We start from the raw sequence: 22,836 nt of genomic DNA, 5'->3' as shown, positions 1-22,836 counted from the left end.
AAACTTTTTCCCTCGCCTTACTTTGAAACATAGGTTAAAGACCAAAAAGGGTTAATTAATGTGTGAAACATTTATGGTAAGTGTGTTAGGCAGTTGGTAAGTCATTCGCGAAGGAATCGCTTTAAAACTCGTAAAGATTAAATTATTAAAAATGATGGAGCCGAGGGTACCCGAGTGACTTAAGCGAATCGGTGAGCGCAGAATAAGCGTTAGAGTCTAAGTTAGTTAAAGTATAAATTTACAAGTGACTTTGGTTTAATTCCAACTTACTTGTTGTTTATAGGTTATCAGACTCGTCCCGAGCCATTCGTAACCCCAGTCGCTCAGGCAAGTTTTCTACCCGTTATACTGTTGTTGTGATGTAAATATATGTATATGCATTATCTTGTGATATTGCATGATTGTTATTAGCAAATTTTGTGATATATTGGAGCATGCTAATATGGTATATATGCATGTCTGTTTCGTAATCTGGTTATCTATCTGTTGATTTCAATGCTTATAGTTGCATAATACCTATGCTAGAAATAAGCAAGTAGTTGCGTATACCCTTAGTATAGGGGATAAATGGTGAACATATTTCTAAACCGGGAGTCGATGTTCCCGAGTATATATATATATATATATTTATTTATTTATATATATATATATGGATATAGTTTTTAAAACTATTAATCGAATAAGGTTTATTCGATAACTTTAACTTTATTTTATTATTGAATATTATTTCAAATATTATTCGAAGGCGTATGACTCCTTTACATTATTTATTGAATATTATTTGAATATTCATTTGAGGATGTATGACTCCTTTATTTTATTTAATGAATATTATTTATAATATTCATTCGAGGTATTATGACTCAGCTTATTTTATTTATTGAATATTATTTGAATATTCATTTGAGGATCTATGACTCCGATTATTTGCTGAGATATATTCTTTATTTTATTAAAGAATAAGGTGTCGATAATCAAACTTATTTTTGATTATTCAAATAAAGATATTACTTTCGTATAAGTATATCTTTGATTATTTGCTTTTCATTTCAAGTATAAGTTTTAATACTTCTACTTCAATTATTTTATAAAGATTATCTTTTATGGGAATATTATTTAAATAATAATATTCAGACATTTTCTAAATATTCTGGGGACTGATTTACTTCATTAAATCAGTTTTACTCCAAACACTCTTTAAAGTGTTTTCGAGTCTTTAAAATGATTTTCAAAAGTTAGAGCGGATCCCAAAACTATTTTTATATTTAAGATCTTCCTTTTAAAAAGGGGATTTAAATACTCGCTCAAAACCTGGGGGATCCGGCTCGATGGTGTGTTTTATATTCGCAACAAGGTTGCTGTCTTGGTAAAAGAGTTTTTGATTACTTACCCAATATTCGGGAAGTAAAATTCTTGGAACAAGTTAATCCATTAACAGGCATCGCCTGGGAAATATCGGTGAGTTTTCCTTTCCAACTAGGTACGACTTCTTGGTGGAGCCGTATCAACAAGTTTCTACTTGGGGAAAGGGGGAAACGAGCTTTACGTTTCAGAGTCATGGATTTCATCTGAACTAGGAGTGGCGTAAGTGGTCGAGTAGCGCCGGCCCAGCCTTATTATATTGGCCCAAATGGCCTGGAAGTTCCGCTAAGGCGGTCCATTCCTTAGGAGTTCAGTGTTCGGTTGACAAGTAAATCCGACAGGTTCTCCTCTACATGTAGAAAATGGTGGGGTTGTACTACTACGACTGATCATCGTAAGTGGTCTTCCTGGCGCGGTAAACTCCCGTAATGAGTTCATCATCCAATTGGATATTTCTGCAACACTACCCAAAGCACTTCGATAGAAAGGCTACGGTTGGGCGATTGTTGAGTGTTGGCAGGGTCAAGTTTTCAAAATAATGTTTGCATCAAATGAAGTATCTCATAACTTCATTTTATTTTGATGATATTTTAAAGGTTGAATCTATTCAAGTATTATCTTGTAGTCTCGTCTATGTGATGAACTTTTGAAACTGATTATAACTTGAACGGTGGTAGTTCAAGTAGTATTGGGAAAGATATAAGTATATTGGGGTATTTGGTAACCTCATCTTTTAAACTTATATCTAATTAATAATTGTCTTATGAATGACAAAGATTTTCAGAAAAACGTTGAGACAAGGTTAGATATATGAGATCACCTTGCAACAATATTTTTTTTATACAGTTATACACTGGGACTTTGTGTATATTGTGCATGGAAGAGGACTTCCAATATTTTGAAAAGTATATATGTATATATATATATATACTGAATATTTTGCGACTTCATCGCATTAAGATATCAACTTGGTTCATTTCTTTTGACCAAGACTTTCATGAGTACTATGAGAAGGCTCATATATTGTTAATCATTATACATATTATTTTGGTGGGCTTGCTGCTCACCCTTGCTTTCTTCTTTCATCACACAATATCAGATAGACAAGATGAACCGGACCAAGCTCCCGATTCGCAAGAGGTTAGGAGACGTTCCGCAGTTTTCTAGAAGCACTGATGCCGCCATAGCTGAGGTAGGAACTACCAATAGGCTAGGCTTTCAACTTTTGATGTATCAGATTATGTATATTTATGAATTGTAATAATGGCAAAGAAATGTAAATTTATTCAGAAACCTGTTTAAGGTGTATTGGCATATAATTGTGGAATAAAACGACTTGTGATTATTTTTGGATATTCATCTCTGAGACTATAACTTGTGGTGTGTGTGTTTATTGTGGGGTCACAGTACAGAGTAGTTGATTATTTATTAAGATTGGGTGTTGTTAAGGGAAATGGAACTCGTGACAACCCGGATCCCCGACCCCGGATTTGGGGGTGTTACAGAAATGGTATCAGAGCTAAGCGTTATAAACCTCAGAGATGATGGGACGTTAAGATAATAAGTTCACTAAGATAATAAGAACTCTTGCCAAGTTCATAGTCGGACTACCTAACGTAGTACTGACAGTTAAAACCCTTATGGGAACCCTTATAAATGTAGCGATAGAAGCGTAGTTCGTTATCGTATATGGTAGCGGGACTCCGAACCCTGAAGTTGAGGAACATCAACGCGATGATGTTTTATTACTAATTGGAGATCAGATTGTGGATCCAATAGAGTGTCCTAATGCAGGACCGGATGATGTTGATATTGAGAATTTAGCGGTTGAGGATGTTGTCCTAGAAGGGATAGTTGTTGAGGAGGACCCTATGGAGGATCCTGACAAGAATGAATAAAGGACCAATGAGGAATTGATGACCATGGTTAGGGCAACTACCAGAGGTAGGATTGGCCGGTCACTACCGGAGGTTCGTTCAAGTTTGTAAAGATAGTAACCCCTTTAACGCAGCTTACTCGTAAGACTGAGAAGTTCGAATGGACAGAGAAATGCGAGAACAGCTTTTAAGAACTGAAGCAGAGGTTGGTGATGGCCCCTATGCTGGCATTGCCGGATGGAAAAGGAGATTTTGTGAAGTGTAGTGACGCTTCGCACAAGGGCTTAGGGTGCGTGCTTATGCAGCACGGTAAGGTAATCGCGTACATGTCAAGACAATTAAGGTAATATGAAATTCGATATCCCCGCCCATGAGCTTAGGCTCGTGGCAATAGTTTTACCCTAAAGATGGGAGGCACTACTTGTATGGAGAGAAGTGCGAGAATTACCTAAGCCATAAGTGCTCTAGTACATTCTTACGTAGAAAGAGCTCAACATACGCCAGAGGAGGCGGTTAGAGCTAATCAAGAATTATGATTGGGAGATTCTTTATCATTCGGGGAAAGCCAATATGGTGGCTGATGCCCTTGGTAAAAAGGAGAGACTCAAGATGATAATGTCTTTTGGAGAGTTTATAAGAGATTTTGAGAAAATGGAAATAGTAGTGAAGGTAACCGGAGCCGGTACCGAAAAGCTGTTTGAGATTGCAATACAGCCCGAATTATTGGAAAAGAACAGATTGTGCCAGAAAAAAAAAAGTGATGAATGAAGGCAGAGAGCCAACAAATAGATAAGAGATTAATACCGAGAAAGATGATAAGGGAATAATGAGGTATTCCTACAGAATTTGGGTTCCAAATGTTCAAGAGCTTAAGGATGAGATCTTAGATGACAGCTAGTTTGAGGAATAAGATTTAGAGCAAACCCTGAACGTGATAGTCAGGGAGGTCGCCATCAAGATAGAAGGAACCCATGACATAATGGAGTGGAAAATGAGGACTTTAAATTAAAAGATGACCCCAATTATGGGGAGTAGGATGAAACATTTCATACTAAGGAAATAGAAAGTCGAGTAAGGAAAGGAGACCCGAGACGGTACTCCTATACGGCAATTCATGGACCTGTCTAAAAAAAAAAAGAACTTAGACTATTATCCCCAACCACCACCCTGAGGAGACAGTGCGGTGAGAAATTCTTTCAGGACCTTTAAGTCGCTAAGCTCTCAGAGTTCCATGGAACAAGCTGACCCAGCCGAGGCAAGAGCCTGGCTAAAGGAAATATAGGAATTATTTGAGATTCTAAATGATTGACGAATCACAAAAGACTATTTTTGTCACTTACCCTCCTAAGAGAGAGACCACCCGCTGGTGAAAGACCAAGAAAGGCACGGAGCCAGAGGTTATGATAAACTGATTAAAGTTCAGCCAATTGTTTTCGGGAAAGTAATTCCCAAGGTTATGGAGAGAGTGTAAAAGCTTTAGAGCCAGAACAAAGGCAGACGAGTATGATGAATTGTGAATTTAAGTTGTAAAAGTTGTCAAGATTCGTTCTAAGGGCACGAATCCAGAATGACGGGATGTTTGAAATCAATGCTTATGTTGTGTTAGTTCATGAAATAATGATAAGGGAGTCGGGTATGAGGAAACCCTAAAGACTCCTATTAATAGAAATAGAAAAGTATATGATCGTCAGGATGAGGGTGATTCACCATGAGTTAAAGTTGACGGTTGAAGGCATAAGAGATGCATATAGTTTATCCCCTGTAAGTTGGGAGGAATTAGGCAAGACAAGCGGATAACCGTTGTTATCTTTTGGAGGCCATATGGATTGACCTCAATTTGAATAAGGATGCTAAAGTTAGGTATAGACTATCGAGGTGGAAATGATTGAACAAGATACCCTTATCAGGGATATATGACTTTATTTATCCATGGAAGGATGCTTGTACCTTTTTAAAGGTGGAATTAAGGAAAGAACATTGGTAACTTAAAATGAATCCTAGGGGAATGCATACAGGTTAGCATTTCATCCTTAATAGGGATAGTATGAGTTTTGACATTATGAATTGGAAAGGATTAAGGTAATAACAACCTTTAAGGATCAATGGAGAAATTTTTTTCAGAAGTATATAGACTATGATTCTGGTATTAGTAAATGGTATTTTGATATGCCCTGTATCTAGGGAATACAGGAAGAACGATTGAAGGATAACCTTAGAGGTTTACAAGGAGAAAGGTAATATTCAAAATTCTCAAGAATAAAAATGTTGATAAAGGAAATATGACGTAATTATAATATTGCCAAGTGGGGCATGTGTTAAACCACGAGAAAGTATGGATCGAACCAGTAATGGTCGAAATTGTTCAGGGCAATTAGGGCCTAGGATAAAAGATGTTCTAAGTATGATTGAGAGTCAGTCGTGACAGTGATTAACCTCTAAAGACTGAGGCAATAACTTATGGAAAAATGGTGATTTTTTTTTACTCATCAGATATTAAGGAAAACATCTTCACTCAAGCAGTGATCGGAAATAAGGTAGAAAATTTATTGGAGGTGGTTAAAAAGACATTGACTGTAAGGAAATTTTACTATCAGGAAAGGCCAAAGAGGTGGCCGACACTTTAAAGGTAAGTGGATAATTATAGGCGCGTGTGCCAAAAGAATACAGTGATGATGGTTAAAAATGTGAAGGTTGAACTATGGTTTGAAAGATTGACATTCCTTCTGATGACTGTGCAATACCCAACCGTAATAGTAGTTGGTAAAGGTTTAAATTGTGTAATCGCCATGAACGGGCTATCTATCTTAGAAGGTCCTATCTTGAGATAAGCCAGGACCATGTTTCAAAAAGGACCAAACGAACCTTTGAGTAAGTCTTCTATTTAAGGCATATGATTTAGAATGGTATTAACCTGCTATCGTTGCTTTGAGCGAAACTCTTCTGCAATTTTATCTGCTTCATGTCATGTATGTATGTCAGAATCAGGAGTGTACTCCATGAATCAAGAATGGTGATTAGGTTAACTCCTTAGAAGGATTTGATACGACATGGATAGACTCCGTATGGTTAGCTATTAAGACTTCATGGAAAATGAATGACTACAGTGGGTCAGTGGTGGACCATAGTAAGGCAGCAATGATTCTGCGAGTAATGAGCTGATTACAACCGTGAGAGTTGTATTGGATTGGGTGTTGAGATTGAGTACCACTAATCGGGTCGTGGTAGTGTATAAGTTATCATTGATAGACTAATTAAGTAGAGTATCTACCTAGTGAATAATTATTCTTTCTTATCAATAGAGAGTCGTATTATTATACGAGGAAGGTTGCGGTGTAAGCATAGAACTCTAGTAACGATGATGTCTAGAATGAGATCCCAGATTCGATTTTCGAAATCGAGGGAGTTTCAAAGGTGATTATGTATAAGCTCGAGGAAGAGCATGGGTCCATAAAATGATGGACGGAATGGCGAAAATATATAGGCATGGGAAATACGATGCTATAATACTTGATGCTGATATAAATACGTTTATGTTTTGTTCTCCTATGACAAACCTCTATAATTCAGAGGTAGGTTCCAAGCCAGATATTTTGTGGCAGTATATATTTTTTTACATATATACAATTCTCTTCAATTCGTTCTTTTCTCTTCTTTTCATTTCATGTAATCTGAGAAGAACAACCCTTCCAGAAGGGGAGGTATTGCCGAATGACTATCTATCTGTGTGATAGGAGCCTGGTAGGATACCATCTATTGTTTAATTGCTTGTCAAGTACTAAAGGCTGGCCACCTTCTGTACTAACTATGCGATATAACAAGTGTTCATGATCATAGTGATCTCTCAATAAATTCTTTTACTTCTATATGAAGGATTAAGCTTTCGAAAAAAAAAAAAACAACTGAAAAAGGAGTAATAAAGTGGTGATAGTATGCGGAATGGGAACACATTCGTGATACTAAGGTTGACATGGTTATTAAAAGGTTATAGAACGCTAGCGAGCAAAAGTATAACCCGTATAATATTAGGAACGGAAGGTAGTAGCGATTACGAACTCGAAAAGAATAGGTATTGAGAAGCAGAAGCTCTAATGCTAAAAGCTATAATGAGAGTCTGTGCAATAGACTTGAAAGAAATTGGAATGATCACTTAACACGGATTGAGTTTTCTTACGACAATAGATCATATGTCATTATCGAGATGTCACCTTATGAGATCCTTGAGGGAAGATAATGTCGATCTCCCTTATGTTAGGATGAAGTTGTAGAGCGCAAGATGCTCGGACCCGCAGTAGTCCAAAGGACCAAGGATATGATAGATCTAATCAGAGGACGGCTGGTAGTAGCCCAAGATGGACATGACAAGTAGGTTGATTTGACACGAAAGAATAAAGAGTATGAAATAGGGGACCTAGTAATGTTATAGGTATCCCTTGGAAAGGATTGATGAGGTTCGGAAAGAAATGAAAGCTAAGTCCACGAATTGCTGGACCCTTGGATATGTTAAGACGTTTGGGAAGTTAGCATATGAGCTAGCCCTAACCCGGAACATGTAGCAGGTCGTAACGTGTTTCACGTATCAGTGTTAAGGAAGTGTAATTCGGATGCCAGATAAATAGGGGCATATGAGCGCATAGATATGCAACCCGACGTAACCTATATGGAGCAACCAGGAAGGGTTGTAGAGTGAAAAGGGAACAAGTGCTTAGGAGAAGGATTATCAAACTAGGCAGAGTCTGGTGGTAGAACCACAATGTGGGAAAATTGACTCGAGAGTTAGAAAGTGTAATGCTAAGAAAGTATCCCCATTTGAATTCTATCTGATTCCGGGACGGAATCCTTTTAAGGAGGGGAGACTGTAATAACCCCAATTTTTGGAAATTTTTGAAACCCTTATGAATAGTGTTTTTGCTGAATGAGAAAACTTTTTCATGCCACGCTATGTAGGGGTTCTGTTATGGATATTCTGGGATTTTATTAGTACTATATGAAGTATATAAGTGTATGTAAATATCGTCAGAACCCAATTCCGAACACTTTGGTTTTTCCCGGAAATCCATAAGATACGGAGAGAATTGAGTATAAGGTAACAGAATAAAAAGGATTTAAATTAAAGGATTATAATAGAGGATCATAAAAAGGAATATAATGTATTGAGAAAGGTTAAGGGAACCTAAGTAATAAGATCCCGGGTATGATCCTTCAAACGATAAACGAGAACGAAAGTTAAGCGAACCGTACAACAGATCAGCGGTCATTAGGCAAACGATTAGGAAGTTAATCAAAGGGATTAATGGGAGTGATGTCATCCAACCAATAGAAAGGAGTCAAGGAAGGGAGGATGACATCATAAGGGTGACATAAGCATGACATGGAAGGAAGGAGGTGTGGTTGATTTAGGACCACACAAATTCAAGGGCAAGGTGGTAATTTGCTAAATCAAAAACAAAACCAAGCCAACCAACTAGCAAATCATTTCATCAAAAATCAAAAAAAAATCAGCCAAGGCATTGTTCTTCATATTAGCTCTCGGCTTTTTGCCTTTTTCAAAGAAAAAAATTTCCAAAATCAAGATCCAAGCATCCTTAATTGGTAAGAAAATTCCCTAACCATCTTTATGCTTAGTTATGGCTATATCATGAGTTTAAGCCATTAATTCTTTCTCTAGCTTCTTCATTTAATCAATGAAGAAGACAATGAATAGTGTTTTCAAGTTTTTAACTTGAACTTTTTCTTGTTTTTCTTGAAGATCCAAGCTTTCCTAAGGCTTCTCCAAGCTTATTAAGGCTTCCTAGCTCCACCCACCAATCCAAGGAAGGTATACCATTTTCAAACCCTAGGTTCATATATATTATAAGTGATTTTGATGAGTAGGATGTTATGGTATCTTGTTGTTATGATTAGAGTTTGAGATTTGGTATGGTAGTGAAATGAGATGGTAATTTTGTGGTTTTGATTTAAAGAAATTTAAGCATGATTAAAGTTAGGTTAAGCATATGTATGAATGAGTAAAATTGAATTGGTTGGGATTGTTATGATGTGATAAGGATGGGTGTTTGTTGTGTGTTGGATTTGAGGATGGTTTGTGTTGATTGTGGATAGTTTAAAAAATGGGAAATCGCGTAAACATAGCCGTCGTAATGTCCGATTTTCTTTGGACTGTTTTTATGCATAGCATTAGGACCCGAGAACCCCCTGCTAAATTGTGACCACTGCCATGTTTAGATAGCTCATGTTATGAGCTTCGTTTTGATATGTAGTTCGTCCGATTCCGATTAACGGTTTAGGAGAAACGACCGTTTCAAGTAACGGCGTTTCGCGAACGAAACTTTTTCCCTCGCCTTACTTTGAAACATAGGTTAAAGACCAAAAAGGGTTAATTAATGTGTGAAACATTTATGGTAAGTGTGTTAGGCAGTTGGTAAGTCATTCGCGAAGGAATCGCTTTAAAACTCGTAAAGATTAAATTATTAAAAATGATGGAGCCGAGGGTACCCGAGTGACTTAAGCGAATCGGTGAGCGCAGAATAAGCGTTAGAGTCTAAGTTAGTTAAAGTATAAATTTACAAGTGACTTTGGTTTAATTCCAACTTACTTGTTGTTTATAGGTTATCAGACTCGTCCCGAGCCATTCGTAACCCCAGTCGCTCAGGCAAGTTTTCTACCCGTTATACTGTTGTTGTGATGTAAATATATGTATATGCATTATCTTGTGATATTGCATGATTGTTATTAGCAAATTTTGTGATATATTGGAGCATGCTAATATGGTATATATGCATGTCTGTTTCGTAATCTGGTTATCTATCTGTTGATTTCAATGCTTATAGTTGCATAATACCTATGCTAGAAATAAGCAAGTAGTTGCGTATACCCTTAGTATAGGGGATAAAAGGTGAACATATTTCTAAACCGGGAGTCGATGTTCCCGAGTATATATATATATATATATATATTTATTTATATATATATATGGATATAGTTTTTAAAACTATTAATCGAATAAGGTTTATTCGATAACTTTAACTTTATTTTATTATTGAATATTATTTCAAATATTATTCGAAGGCGTATGACTCCTTTACATTATTTATTGAATATTATTTGAATATTCATTTGAGGATGTATGACTCCTTTATTTTATTTAATGAATATTATTTATAATATTCATTCGAGGTATTATGACTCAGCTTATTTTATTTATTGAATATTATTTGAATATTCATTTGAGGATCTATGACTCCGATTATTTGCTGAGATATATTCTTTATTTTATTAAAGAATAAGGTGTCGATAATCAAACTTATTTTTGATTATTCAAATAAAGATATTACTTTCGTATAAGTATATCTTTGATTATTTGCTATTCATTTCAAGTATAAGTTTTAATACTTCTACTTCAATTATTTTATAAAGATTATCTTTTATGGGAATATTATTTAAATAATAATATTCAGACATTTTCTAAATATTCTGGGGACTGATTTACTTCATTAAATCAGTTTTACTCCAAACACTCTTTAAAGTGTTTTCGAGTCTTTAAAATGATTTTCAAAAGTTAGAGCGGATCCCAAAACTATTTTTATATTTAAGATCTTCCTTTTAAAAAGGGGATTTAAATACTCGCTCAAAACCTGGGGGATCCGGCTCGATGGTGTGTTTTATATTCGCAACAAGGTTGCTGTCTTGGTAAAAGAGTTTTTGATTACTTATCCAATATTCGGGAAGTAAAATTCTTGGAACAAGTTAATCCATTAACAGGCATCGCCTGGGAAATATCGGTGAGTTTTCCTTTCCAACTAGGTACGACTTCTTGGTGGAGCCGTATCAACAAGTTTCTACTTGGGGAAAGGGGGAAACGAGCTTTACGTTTCAGAGTCATGGATTTCATCTGAACTAGGAGTGGCGTAAGTGGTCGAGTAGCGCCGGCCCAGCCTTATTATATTGGCCCAAATGGCCTGGAAGTTCCGCTAAGGCGGTCCATTCCTTAGGAGTTCAGTGTTCGGTTGACAAGTAAATCCGACAGGTTCTCCTCTACATGTAGAAAATGGTGGGGTTGTACTACTACGACTGATCATCGTAAGTGGTCTTCCTGGCGCGGTAAACTCCCGTAATGAGTTCATCATCCAATTGGATATTTCTGCAACACTACCCAAAGCACTTCGATAGAAAGGCTACGGTTGGGCGATTGTTGAGTGTTGGCAGGGTCAAGTTTTCAAAATAATGTTTGCATCAAATGAAGTATCTCATAACTTCATTTTATTTTGATGATATTTTAAAGGTTGAATCTATTCAAGTATTATCTTGTAGTCTCGTCTATGTGATGAACTTTTGAAACTGATTATAACTTGAACGGTGGTAGTTCAAGTAGTATTGGGAAAGATATAAGTATATTGGGGTATTTGGTAACCTCATCTTTTAAACTTATATCTAATTAATAATTGTCTTATGAATGACAAAGATTTTCAGAAAAACGTTGAGACAAGGTTAGATATATGAGATCACCTTGCAACGATATTTTTTTTATACAGTTATACACTGGGACTTTGTGTATATTGTGCATGGAAGAGGACTTCCAATATTTTGAAAAGTATATATGTATATATATATATACTGAATATTTTGCGACTTCATCGCATTAAGATATCAACTTGGTTCATTTCTTTTGACCAAGACTTTCATGAGTACTATGAGAAGGCTCATATATTGTTAATCATTATACATATTATTTTGGTGGGCTTGCTGCTCACCCTTGCTTTCTTCTTTCATCACACAATATCAGATAGACAAGATGAACCGGACCAAGCTCCCGATTCGCAAGAGGTTAGGAGACGTTCCGCAGTTTTCTAGAAGCACTGATGCCGCCATAGCTGAGGTAGGAACTACCAATAGGCTAGGCTTTCAACTTTTGATGTATCAGATTATGTATATTTATGAATTGTAATAATGGCAAAGAAATGTAAATTTATTCAGAAACCTGTTTAAGGTGTATTGGCATATAATTGTGGAATAAAACGACTTGTGATTATTTTTGGATATTCATCTCTGAGACTATAACTTGTGGTGTGTGTGTTTATTGTGGGGTCACAGTACAGAGTAGTTGATTATTTATTAAGATTGGGTGTTGTTAAGGGAAATGGAACTCGTGACAACCCGGATCCCCGACCCCGGATTTGGGGGTGTTACATACCAAATGCCAAGTTTTGGTGTACCTTTGAGATATCTGAAAATTCTATTAATAGAAATTAAATGAGATTCTCAAGGATCAGCCTGAAATCTAGCACAAAGACATGTAGCAAACATTATATCTTTCCTACTAGCTGTTAAGTACATAAGTGAGCCAACCATGCCCCTATAACTTGAAATATCCACAGACTTTGTAGTAGTGTTTAATTCAAGCTTAGTTGCAGTGGCCATGGGAGTTTTTGCAGATGTGCAATCCATTAGATCAAACTTCTTTAAAAGATCATGAATGTATTTAGTTTGACTAATGAATATTCCATCACTAACTTGCTTAACTTGTAAACCAAGAAAGTAAGTCAGTTCTCCCATCATGCTCATTTCATACTTACTTTGCATCAATTTGGAAAACTTTTTGCAAAGTTTTTCATCTGTAGAGCCAAAAATAATGTCATCTACATAAATTTGAACAAGTATGCAAGAGCCATTAACATTTCTAAAGAATAAAGTTTTGTCTACAGTACCTCTAGTGAAGTGATTCTCTAAAAGAAACTTTGACAAAGTGTCATACCAGGCTCTAGGTGCTTGCTTCAATCCATAGAGTGCTTTCAAAAGATAGTATACATGATCAGGTAGATTTGGATCTTCAAAACCAGGAGGCTGACTGACATAGACTTCCTCCTCCAAATCTCCATTTAGAAAGGCACCCTTGACATCCATTTGATAGACCTTGAAATTGGCATGGGCTGCATAGGCTAAGAAGATTCTGATGGCTTCAAGTCTTGCAACAGGAGCAAAGGTTTCATCAAAATCTATTCTTTTTTGTTGACAATAGCCCTTAGCAACCAATCTAGCTTTGTTCCTGACTACTATGCCATTTTCATCCATCTTGTTTCTGAATACCCATTTGGTGTCTATAGGATTCTTCCCTTTAGGCTTGGGTACCAGCTTCCAAACATTATTCCTTTTAAATTGGTTTAGCTCCTCCTGCATAGCTAAAATCCAATTAGGATCCAACAAAGCTTCTTCTACCTTCTTTGATTCTTCCTTAGAAAGGAAGCTGCTATATAGACATTCTTCTTGAGTTCCTCTCCTTGTTTGAACTCTAGAAGATACATCACCAATGATGAGCTCAAAGAGGTGATCCTTTGTCCATTTCCTTTTCTTGAGGTAGATTAGCTCTAGATGAAGATGCCTCATTGTTACCTTGATGTGTGATTGAGTTTTGATTATTGGAAACTCCCCCTGAGTTTGTGAATCTATGATTCGAGAGAGGGGAACTTTCTGTAAGGGATATATTTTGACTTTCAGCTTCTTTTAATGACTCGACGGATGGTGAATTTTGAGTTCCGACGGATGAAGCTGATTGTCTCCCAATGGATGATGCAGATTGTCTCTCGACGGATGAAGTATTTTTTAACTCGATGGATGTTGAGTTATTAGCTTCATTAGTTGTAGATTTTTCTGCATTATCCTTAGTTGTAGTTTCTTGATCACTTTCATCATCACTGTGATCACTAACCATCTCCACATTGTCAAATTTGAGGCTCTCATGGTAATCTCCATCTTACAGTCCTTCAATCTTTTTATCATCAAACACAACATGTATTGATTCCATAACAATGTTGGTTCTCAGATTGTAGATTCTGTATGCTTTACCAATAACATATCCAACAAAAATTCCTTCATCTACTTTATCATCAAACTTCCCATTCTGATCAGTTTGATTTCTCAAGATATAACATTTGCAGCCAAAGACATGAAGAAAATTTAGAGTTGGCTTCTTGTTCTTGAACAATTGGTAGGGAGTCATGCATTTTGCTTGATTAACCAGAGAAATATTCTGAGTGTAGCATGTAGTATTTACAGCTTCAGCCCAAAAATATGTTGGTAACTTTGATTCTTCAAGCATTGTCCTTGCAGCTTCAATAAGTGATCTGTTCTTTCTTTCTACTACTCCATTTTGTTGTGGAGTTCTTGCTGCTGAAAACTCATGCATAATCCCATTCTCTTCACAGAATACTCTTATAACAGAATTCTTGAACTCAGTTCCATTGTCACTCCTGATTCTTCTAACTTTGAAATCAGGATGATTGTTGACTTGCCTTATGTGATTGATGATGATTTCACTAGCCTCATCTTTAGACTTAAGAAAATATGTCCAAGAGAACTTTGAGAAATCATCTACAATTACTAGGCAAAATCTTTTCCTTGAGATGGACAACACATTGACTGGTCCAAACAAATCCATGTGTAGCAGTTGCAAAGGTTCTTCAATTGTTGAATCAAGCTTCTTTCTGAATGATGCTTTAATTTTCTTCCCCTTTTGACAAGCATCACACAGTCCATCCTTATAAAACTCCATTTGAGGAATACCTCTAACCAGTTCTTTCTTTACAAGTTCATTCATGGTCTTGAAGTTTAGATGGGATAGCTTCGTGTGCCATAGCCAACTTTCATCTTGACTTGCTTTACTGAGAAGACAAGTAATAGATTCTGCATTTGATGAGTTGAAGTCAGCTAGGTACATATTTCCTTTTCTCACTCCAGTGAGAACCACTTTGTTGCTCCTCTTATTTGTCACAACACAAGCTTCTGAGTTGAAGGTTACTGAATTGCCTTTATCACAAAGCTGACTGATACTCAACAAATTATGCTTGAGAGCATCCACTAAGGCAACCTCTTCAATGATGACATTGTTTTTTGAAATCAAGCCATATCCCACAGTATAACCCTTGCTGTCATCTCCAAAAGTAATACTTGGGCCATCTCTCTTCTTGAACTCTATGAGCAGGGTAGAATCTTTAGTCATGTATCTTGAACAACCACTATCCAAGTACCATAGATTCTTTCTATTTCCCTGCACACATCAAAACCAAATCAAGTTGATTTTAGTACTCAAGTTTCCTTGGGTCCAGCCTTGTTAGCTTTCTTCTTCTGTTTCTTAGGCTTGATCTTATTTGACTTGGGGATTTCAGATTCATCCTTAGTCATCTGAGTTGGACCTTTGAAACCATTCATTAAAACATAATTATCATGCACATTTTGATTAACATGAAATGGCATGCTATTTGCAAACATGTTATTCCAGTAGGGCATGCTAAATGGAATTTGAGGCATTTTAAATGCTGCATAATAAGGATTAGGTGCAAATGGCATATTAGCAAATTCTGCATTCATATTCTGTGTAGACATAGCATTGAAAGGCATAGAAGGCATAGTACTCATGTTGGGAAAGGAAGGCGGTACAGTCATGGAAGTAGGCATGGCAAGTTTGTAATTAACAGATAGATGATTAACACTACCATACTTATCACAGATTTTTCTAGGAGCATACTTATCAGGTGTGTAGTTGTTGTGTTTGTTAATCAATACTTTCCCATTTTTATAGTTTTTTCTTTTTAGCCTCTGTTTTAACCTCAATCTTTTCAAGTCTGTCATTCAATTACTTGATGGACAGATAACCAACATTCACTTTCTTCTCCTTCTTCACTTGACTAGATTCTCCTGAAATAAAGTTTTTAAAAACTAATCCATATTTTTCATTTAACTTGGCAAGTTTGGCTTTACTCACAGGTTTGCTCACAGCCGACGGATGAGGATTTATGTCACTCGACGGATAACCTTTTTGATTATCCGACGGATGACTCTCATCATCCGTCGAGTCTACATCTGTTAGTAATCCTTCAAACAAATTGAATTCTAGCTTCTCTTTACTCTTTTCCAGGCTGCATCACAAAAAGACTCAATACCTTGAACTTTGGTGATTTGAGCAATGGACATCTCTAGATGATTTCCATGCCTTAATCACCTCCTGTTCATGATCAAGCTGCTTCTTCAAAATTTCTTCTTTCTTCAAGGACTCAGTTAATTCATCCTTAGCAATCTTACATTCTATTCTCAATTTTTCAAATTCAATAAACTGAGACCCTAGCACATTATTCCTCTCACTTAAAAATAAATTGTTTTCCTTTATTTTAGCATTTTCCTTAGTGAGGGGCTTAAGTGTAACACGCAAATGATATAATTCTATAGACATGTCATTTATTGCATCATTACACTCAGCTTTAGATAAATGTGCAAGGTTAGTGGTGATTACCTGATTACTTGAAGAACTTGTCTCTGTTTCATCAGACTTGACCATTAGGGCTAGATTGACATAGCTGACATCTTCATCCTCATCCAGACCATCTGCTGCCCAGTCACTTTCTTGTGTAATAAAATCCCTTTCCTTTTGTGTGAGCAACTCAAAATACTTCTGTTTATAGTCCACAGGCTTAAACTTTTTCTTGCTGGAATATGACTTTCTACACTTACTGGCAAAGTGCCCTGCCAAGCAATATTTGAAACATTTGAATTTTGATTTATCCACCATGTTTCTATTTGGCTTAGTTTCTCCAAAGTTCTTCTTGAACTTGAGCTTGGAAAATCTTCTGGAAAGAAATGCAAGATTTTCATCAATATCATCCATATCATCTTGGCTCAAAGAATCTTTATTTTCTGCTACTAGCCCCTTGCCCTTATTTTCACAGACCTTTGAAGTAGACTCAACAGCTTCTATCTTCATCTCCTTCTCTTTCTCTAACTCAGCAACCAGTACAATGGACCCTCCTTTCTTTCTCCCTTTCTCCATTCTTTCATCTTTCTCTATTTCAAGCTCATAAGTCTTTAGAATGCCATACAGTCTCTCTAGTGTAAACTCCTTGTATTCTTGTGAATTTCTCAAGGAGACTGTCATTGGTTTCCATTCTTTTGGAAGGGATCTCAGGAATTTGAGGTTAGAGTCTTTGGTTTGGTAGACTCTTTCATGCAGCGTCAGAGCATATAGTAGCTTTTGAAATCTATGAAAGATATCAGTGAGAGTTTCACCTTCTTCATAGTGGAAACGCTCATATTGCTGAATCAGTAACTGCATCTTGTTTTCTCTAACTTGTTCAGTGCCATCACAGATTATTTGAATGGTCTCCCAAACCTCCTTGGCTGTCTTGCAATTGATGATGTTGTCAAACATGTCACCATCAACTCCATTGAATAAAATATTTATGGCCTTCTTGTCTTTTCTGACTTGTTCAATATCAGGATCTAACCATCATGCCTTGGCTTTGAAACTGATGGCTCATTTCCAGTTGCAGCTCTCATTGGTACGTGAGGACCTCTCTCTATACAATCCACATAGGCCTCATCTTGAGAAAGTAAATGAAGATGCATCTTTACCTTCCAGTGATGGTAATTATCCTTGTCCAGAAAAGGAATCTTGACTCCAACATCCTTTTTGTTCCTCTTGCTGTTTGTTGTGATCTTTAAACTCTTTGTGTTTCAAGAGCTTGCTCTAATACCAATTGTTAGTCCCTAACAATGCAACAAGAATTACAGAAGGGGGGTTGAATGTAATTCTGGCTACTTTTTCAGATTAATGAAAAATGGTTCTTTCTTAATAAAATATAAGTGTTTGATTTGCAAAGTGCGGAATGAAGAGTTAGATAAATCAAACCACAAGTAATTAAAAATACAAGTCTTTAAAAACTTTCTGATGAATTTAAATGTATCCACCAGAGATATATATATATATATATATATATATATATATATATATATATATATATATATCAAGAGAACCTTGTGAAGCTTGAATAGCTTATAGCTGCTTACAAATATGAACAACTAAACTTACAGATAAATGCTACATGATACAGCTTACAATTATTTCTCTGTGAATGTATTTAGCTTGATCTTCTTGTTGTTCTACTTGCTACTCTTGGTTTATATATCACCAAGATTATATAGTAATAAGACAAGATAATAAAACAAAACCTATCAAGTCTAATACCATGCTGCTTCACTACTCTATTCCAGCATATTTGAATATCTTCATAATAGCATGGAAATGGTAATGCTTCTTTGTTCTCAAAAACCCAACTGAATAAGCTGCCACATTCCTTTTGCAAACACTCGATGCATGTGACTGTGTTATCACTGTCAACAGATGTTTGAATTGATCATCAGTCGGGTACATAATTATCATTCGTCGGGTTTCCTTGTTGATCATCCGTCGGGAGCTTAGTTGATCATCTGTTGATGGCTTTGTTGATCATCCGTCGGGTAGCTATTTGACACTTGACTTCATTTCACTTATGCAGAATTACAAGACATCTTATATTTACAATTAATCAACCTATTCTGCATATCTAATTAAAGTCAACATGACTTATATGCTACTGCAGAATCTACACAAAGGTGTTTACAGAAATGTGCTACATGACTTATTGTTATATAAACTACTCACTCGATGGATGTCAAATCATCATCCGTCGGGACTATATTGAGTCATCCGTCGGGACTATATCTGATCATCCGTCGAGTGCTACATTTTTCACTAAGTTGAATCTACTAAGGTGTTTTGTTAATGTAATCATCAAGTTCACAACATATTCCTAACAATGGTTTCCTTGCTTTCCTTTCTTAGAGTTTTATCACTTACCAGTTTTTCTTGTGATACTGATGTTGAACCCTTTTCAAAAGTGCATTTGGGTTCATCAGATCTTGAAGAGATAAACTTAACAAGAGTTTTAAGAGTAATTTTATTTTTGGGGTCAACATCCTTAACTCCATCTTTATAGCCTAAGCATTCTTTCCAGTTTTTCTTTGAGATTATCTCATGAACCTTTTTTCTTGAAACAGTCCAAGATTCAAGGGTTTTTCTCTCATTTTCTAGATCCTTTTCACACATACTGTATCTAGCCTCAAGAATCTTAACTGAATTTTTAGCTCTCTCACATTCTTTCTTCAAATCTATCTGATTCATTAAGTCAGACTCTAAATGTTCATTCCTAGACTTCAGGATCTCAATTTCAGTTATAAGTCTATCATTTTCTAGAGTTTTATTCTTAAAACTACCATGAAAAGATTTAAGAATAGATTTCAATTCAGATATATTTTCAGTATCAAACAAGAATAAAGGAGTTTGTACCTTATGCTCAGAAGTAGCAGGATCATCAAGACTGGCCATCAGTGCATATCATGTGTCTTCATCTTCAGAATCAGGGGAGTCCACCCAATTATTTCTTGATATGATCAGGGTTTTGCTCTTCCCTTTGTCATGCTTTGTTTTCTTGCACTCTGTGGAAAAGTGACCAGGTTCATCACAGTTGTAGCATTTGATCTTTGTCATGTCTACCTTCCCAGTTCTAGAGTCCTTTCCATCTTTTCTCCCAGTTGACTTACTTTCACCTCCAATAAACTTCTTCATGAAGCTTCTGTTGTTCTTGGACTTCCTGAACTGCATCCTCCTGAAGCCCTTAACCAGCAATGCGGCCATTTGCATAACATCAGAATCTGTCATGTTCTCATCAGTTTCAGAATCAGTATCATCATCAGGATTTGATGATGAATCATCAGTATCTGATTCTGGCAAATTGTTCTTCTTTCTTGCAGCTGCAACAGACTTTTCTCTTGAAGCTTTATCATTCACTTTCAAAGTAACAGATTTCCCTTTGTTGCTTTTCCTCTCTCTCACTTGCTGAACTTCCAAATCATGAGTTTTCAACATGCCATAGAATTCATCCAGAGTAATTACTTCCAGATCATACTGATGTCGTATGATTGAAATCTGTGTCTCTCATTCTTCACTCAAGGCTCTCAGAAACTTGGTGTTTGAATCCTCTCGATCATACACCTTTCCCACCAAAGACAGATTGTTTAGCAGGGTCAGAAATCTGTCATAAATGTCAGTGAGACTTTCATCAGGCTTAGCCTCAAAGTGTTCATATTCTTGAATCGGAACAGCCCTTCTGTTCTTCTTGATAGCCATGGTTCCTTGACATTGAGTTTCAAGAGCATCTCAGATCTCTTTGGCAGTCTTGTAGGCTATAACCCTGTTTGACATTACAGAATCAAGACTGTTATGCAAAATGTTTCTTACCTTTGTATTTTTCAGCACAACTACTTTCTCTTCTAGTGTCCATTATGTCTTCTCCTTCAGTTGATAATGTTCAGCAACAGTAGGAGTTGCAGGCACCAGTTTTGTTGGCATGAAGGGTCCATCATTGATTACGTCTAGATAATCTGGATCTGTAGCTTCCAGGTACATGAGCATCTTCACCTTCCATGTTGGATATTCAGTCTTTTTCAGAATGGGAATTTTAATACTTTCATACTTGTTCAGAGACATGTTTAGATCGTTTTTGATTGTAAATTTATCAGTGAGCTCTGATACCAATTGTTGCCCAGTAAAGATACAATTGTTTAAGGGGGTTGAATACAATTGTATAAATATTTTGAACAAGTAATAAAATATAACAAATTTTTATATTTCTGATAAAAACTGTTACAAAAATCCTCTCAAGAAATACTGATGTTCTTGAGAGCTGCTAGGTCGAATGATCCTCGAGTGTAATTCACTAAGTGATGACCTAAACTGTGTTTATATATTACACAGCTACAACAAATTAATCTAAGATATGCACTATCAAAAACTAACTAAAACTGATACATATCTTAAACTAAACAAATAAAGTCCTATAACTCAGACGTAACAGATATCTGCTCCACATTATAAGGAACAGAACAAATCCTCTAATGCTGACTGTCTTCAAATACTGATGACATGCCAAATTCTGACGGTACATCAGATCCTGATGTCACCCGAACAGCCAGATCCTGAACTTCTTCTGATCATTGAGAATTCAATATGTAATAGCAATTCTTCAGCACGGTAGCCTTCTCAACCAAATACAGTTTCAACATAAAAGTTCCACTGTTTTTTACACTGTTCACGACGTAACATGTACTTTTCATAAGCTCCTTTTGAAAACGTTTGAACATTTCTTTCGTGTAGATTTCAAATGCATGCATTTCCAATGAAGAGTGCAAAACTAATCTCCTTTCCAATTGTTCAGTGTCATAATCGGCTTTAACCTCCTTCACAGATTGTGTCTCCAAAGCCTTTTGGGAGTTCTCAATGAATTCCTTCAAACCGGTAGATGATTGCACATATTCATCAAAAAAAGAATTTGTAGACTCGCTTCTTGAAGTTGTAGTCATGCCGGCGGAAAAATGTTGCTTTGTGTAAGTACCAATCCATTGAGTTCTAATAGAATACATGTCATTTAACCAAGCATGATCCTCAAGATCGTACTTCTCGAATAATTGCTCCCATCTACCTTCAAATTTTGAAGGTGTTGATGACTTGTACACACATGCATTAAACTCTGTCTTGAAGTCCGGATAATTTGTGTACAAATAAGACAACTTCTCAGAAAACTTACTACTTATATGTCATGTACAATATGTATGCTTTTTTTGTGGCATAGGCATGACCTCGGCAATGGCATTTCCCAAAGCAATGTCTTGATCAGTAATAATTGTTCGAGGTGGTTTATTTTCGATGGCTTCCAACCATGTCCTCAAAACCCACTTATACAATGCCTCAGTCTCATCCCTTATGAGTGCAAATCCAAATAGTATATTTTGATAATGGTGGTTTATGCCCGTAATAGGTATGAAAGGCATACAATACCTATTCGTCCGGTAAGTTGAATCGAACGTAACCACATCACCAAAATTCTTGTAAACGTTCATGGACCGAGGATCAACCCACACCAAACCCCGTACACAATTCTCATCATCTAAATCCATCCGATTAAAAAAATTACCAAAACTATTTTCTTGTAGTTCTCGTAGCAAAAGTAACCCACACTCCGCATCACCCAAATCAAACACCCGAAGCCGAAAATCACGTATGACATTACGTACGTCTTGATTAGAAAAACCAAGATTTTCAACACCCCCCTTTGTCTCGCTAAGAAACTTCATTGCTTTGCTCGTCTCAATTTCTGATTTGTTAAACAACTCAATCATTAATCGCATCATAGGATCTATGTTGAGTGATCTTTGAAAAAATTGAACTTTTTCCGGTGACACCAATCTATGATTGTGTTCTATATCCACCGAACTAATTTTCCATTTTCCCATCTTCACTTTGTGAACGACACACATTCGAGCACCACAATTCGTTCGTGGAATTACCTCTCTAACTCATTTTCTTTACCAAATTCCAACGGCGTCGCTCCTACCCTTCCACCTTTTCGACAAATAAACAAACGGTATGATGGTTCACTTGTGTTTATTCGCCTATGAGTATTCCTAATTATTAAATTGAATACCTCTTTTCGACTATAATTCCTATAAAACGCTTCCGCATCATCCACTGTATCGAAAATCTTGCCGACATAAGTCACAACATCATTACTATTCTTAAATCCATGATTCTTTTTCTCAATATTTTTCTCATCTTTTACATCATCAACATTTTCACCGTCAAAATTATCATCACCAACATTATCATCAACATTATGACCACCAACATTATCAATATCAACATTATCACCACCAACATTATCAAAATCAACATTATGACCACTAA

At 36.2% G+C, this 22,836-nt stretch overlaps 1 protein-coding gene across 1 annotated transcript; it reads right to left on the bottom strand.

Annotated features, from left to right (window-relative positions):
• Window positions 1-21,086: 21,086 nt before the first annotated feature.
• On the bottom strand, window positions 21,087-22,385 carry LOC141707383 (protein FAR1-RELATED SEQUENCE 5-like). The gene is made up of 2 exons (XM_074510516.1): window positions 21,732-22,385; window positions 21,087-21,626 (listed from the first exon to the last, which is right to left on the bottom strand). Exons 1-2 carry the CDS (start codon window positions 22,383-22,385, stop codon window positions 21,087-21,089), a joined length of 1,194 nt encoding a protein of 397 aa, XP_074366617.1.
• Between the last annotated feature and the right edge of the window lie 451 nt (window positions 22,386-22,836).

Source organism: Apium graveolens, chromosome 1 (assembly GCF_009905375.1).
Source record: "Apium graveolens cultivar Ventura chromosome 1, ASM990537v1, whole genome shotgun sequence".
NCBI classification, from domain to species: domain Eukaryota; kingdom Viridiplantae; phylum Streptophyta; class Magnoliopsida; order Apiales; family Apiaceae; genus Apium; species Apium graveolens.
Note: the sequence above shows the minus strand (reverse complement) of the source record. Positions and strands in the feature narration are given on the sequence as shown.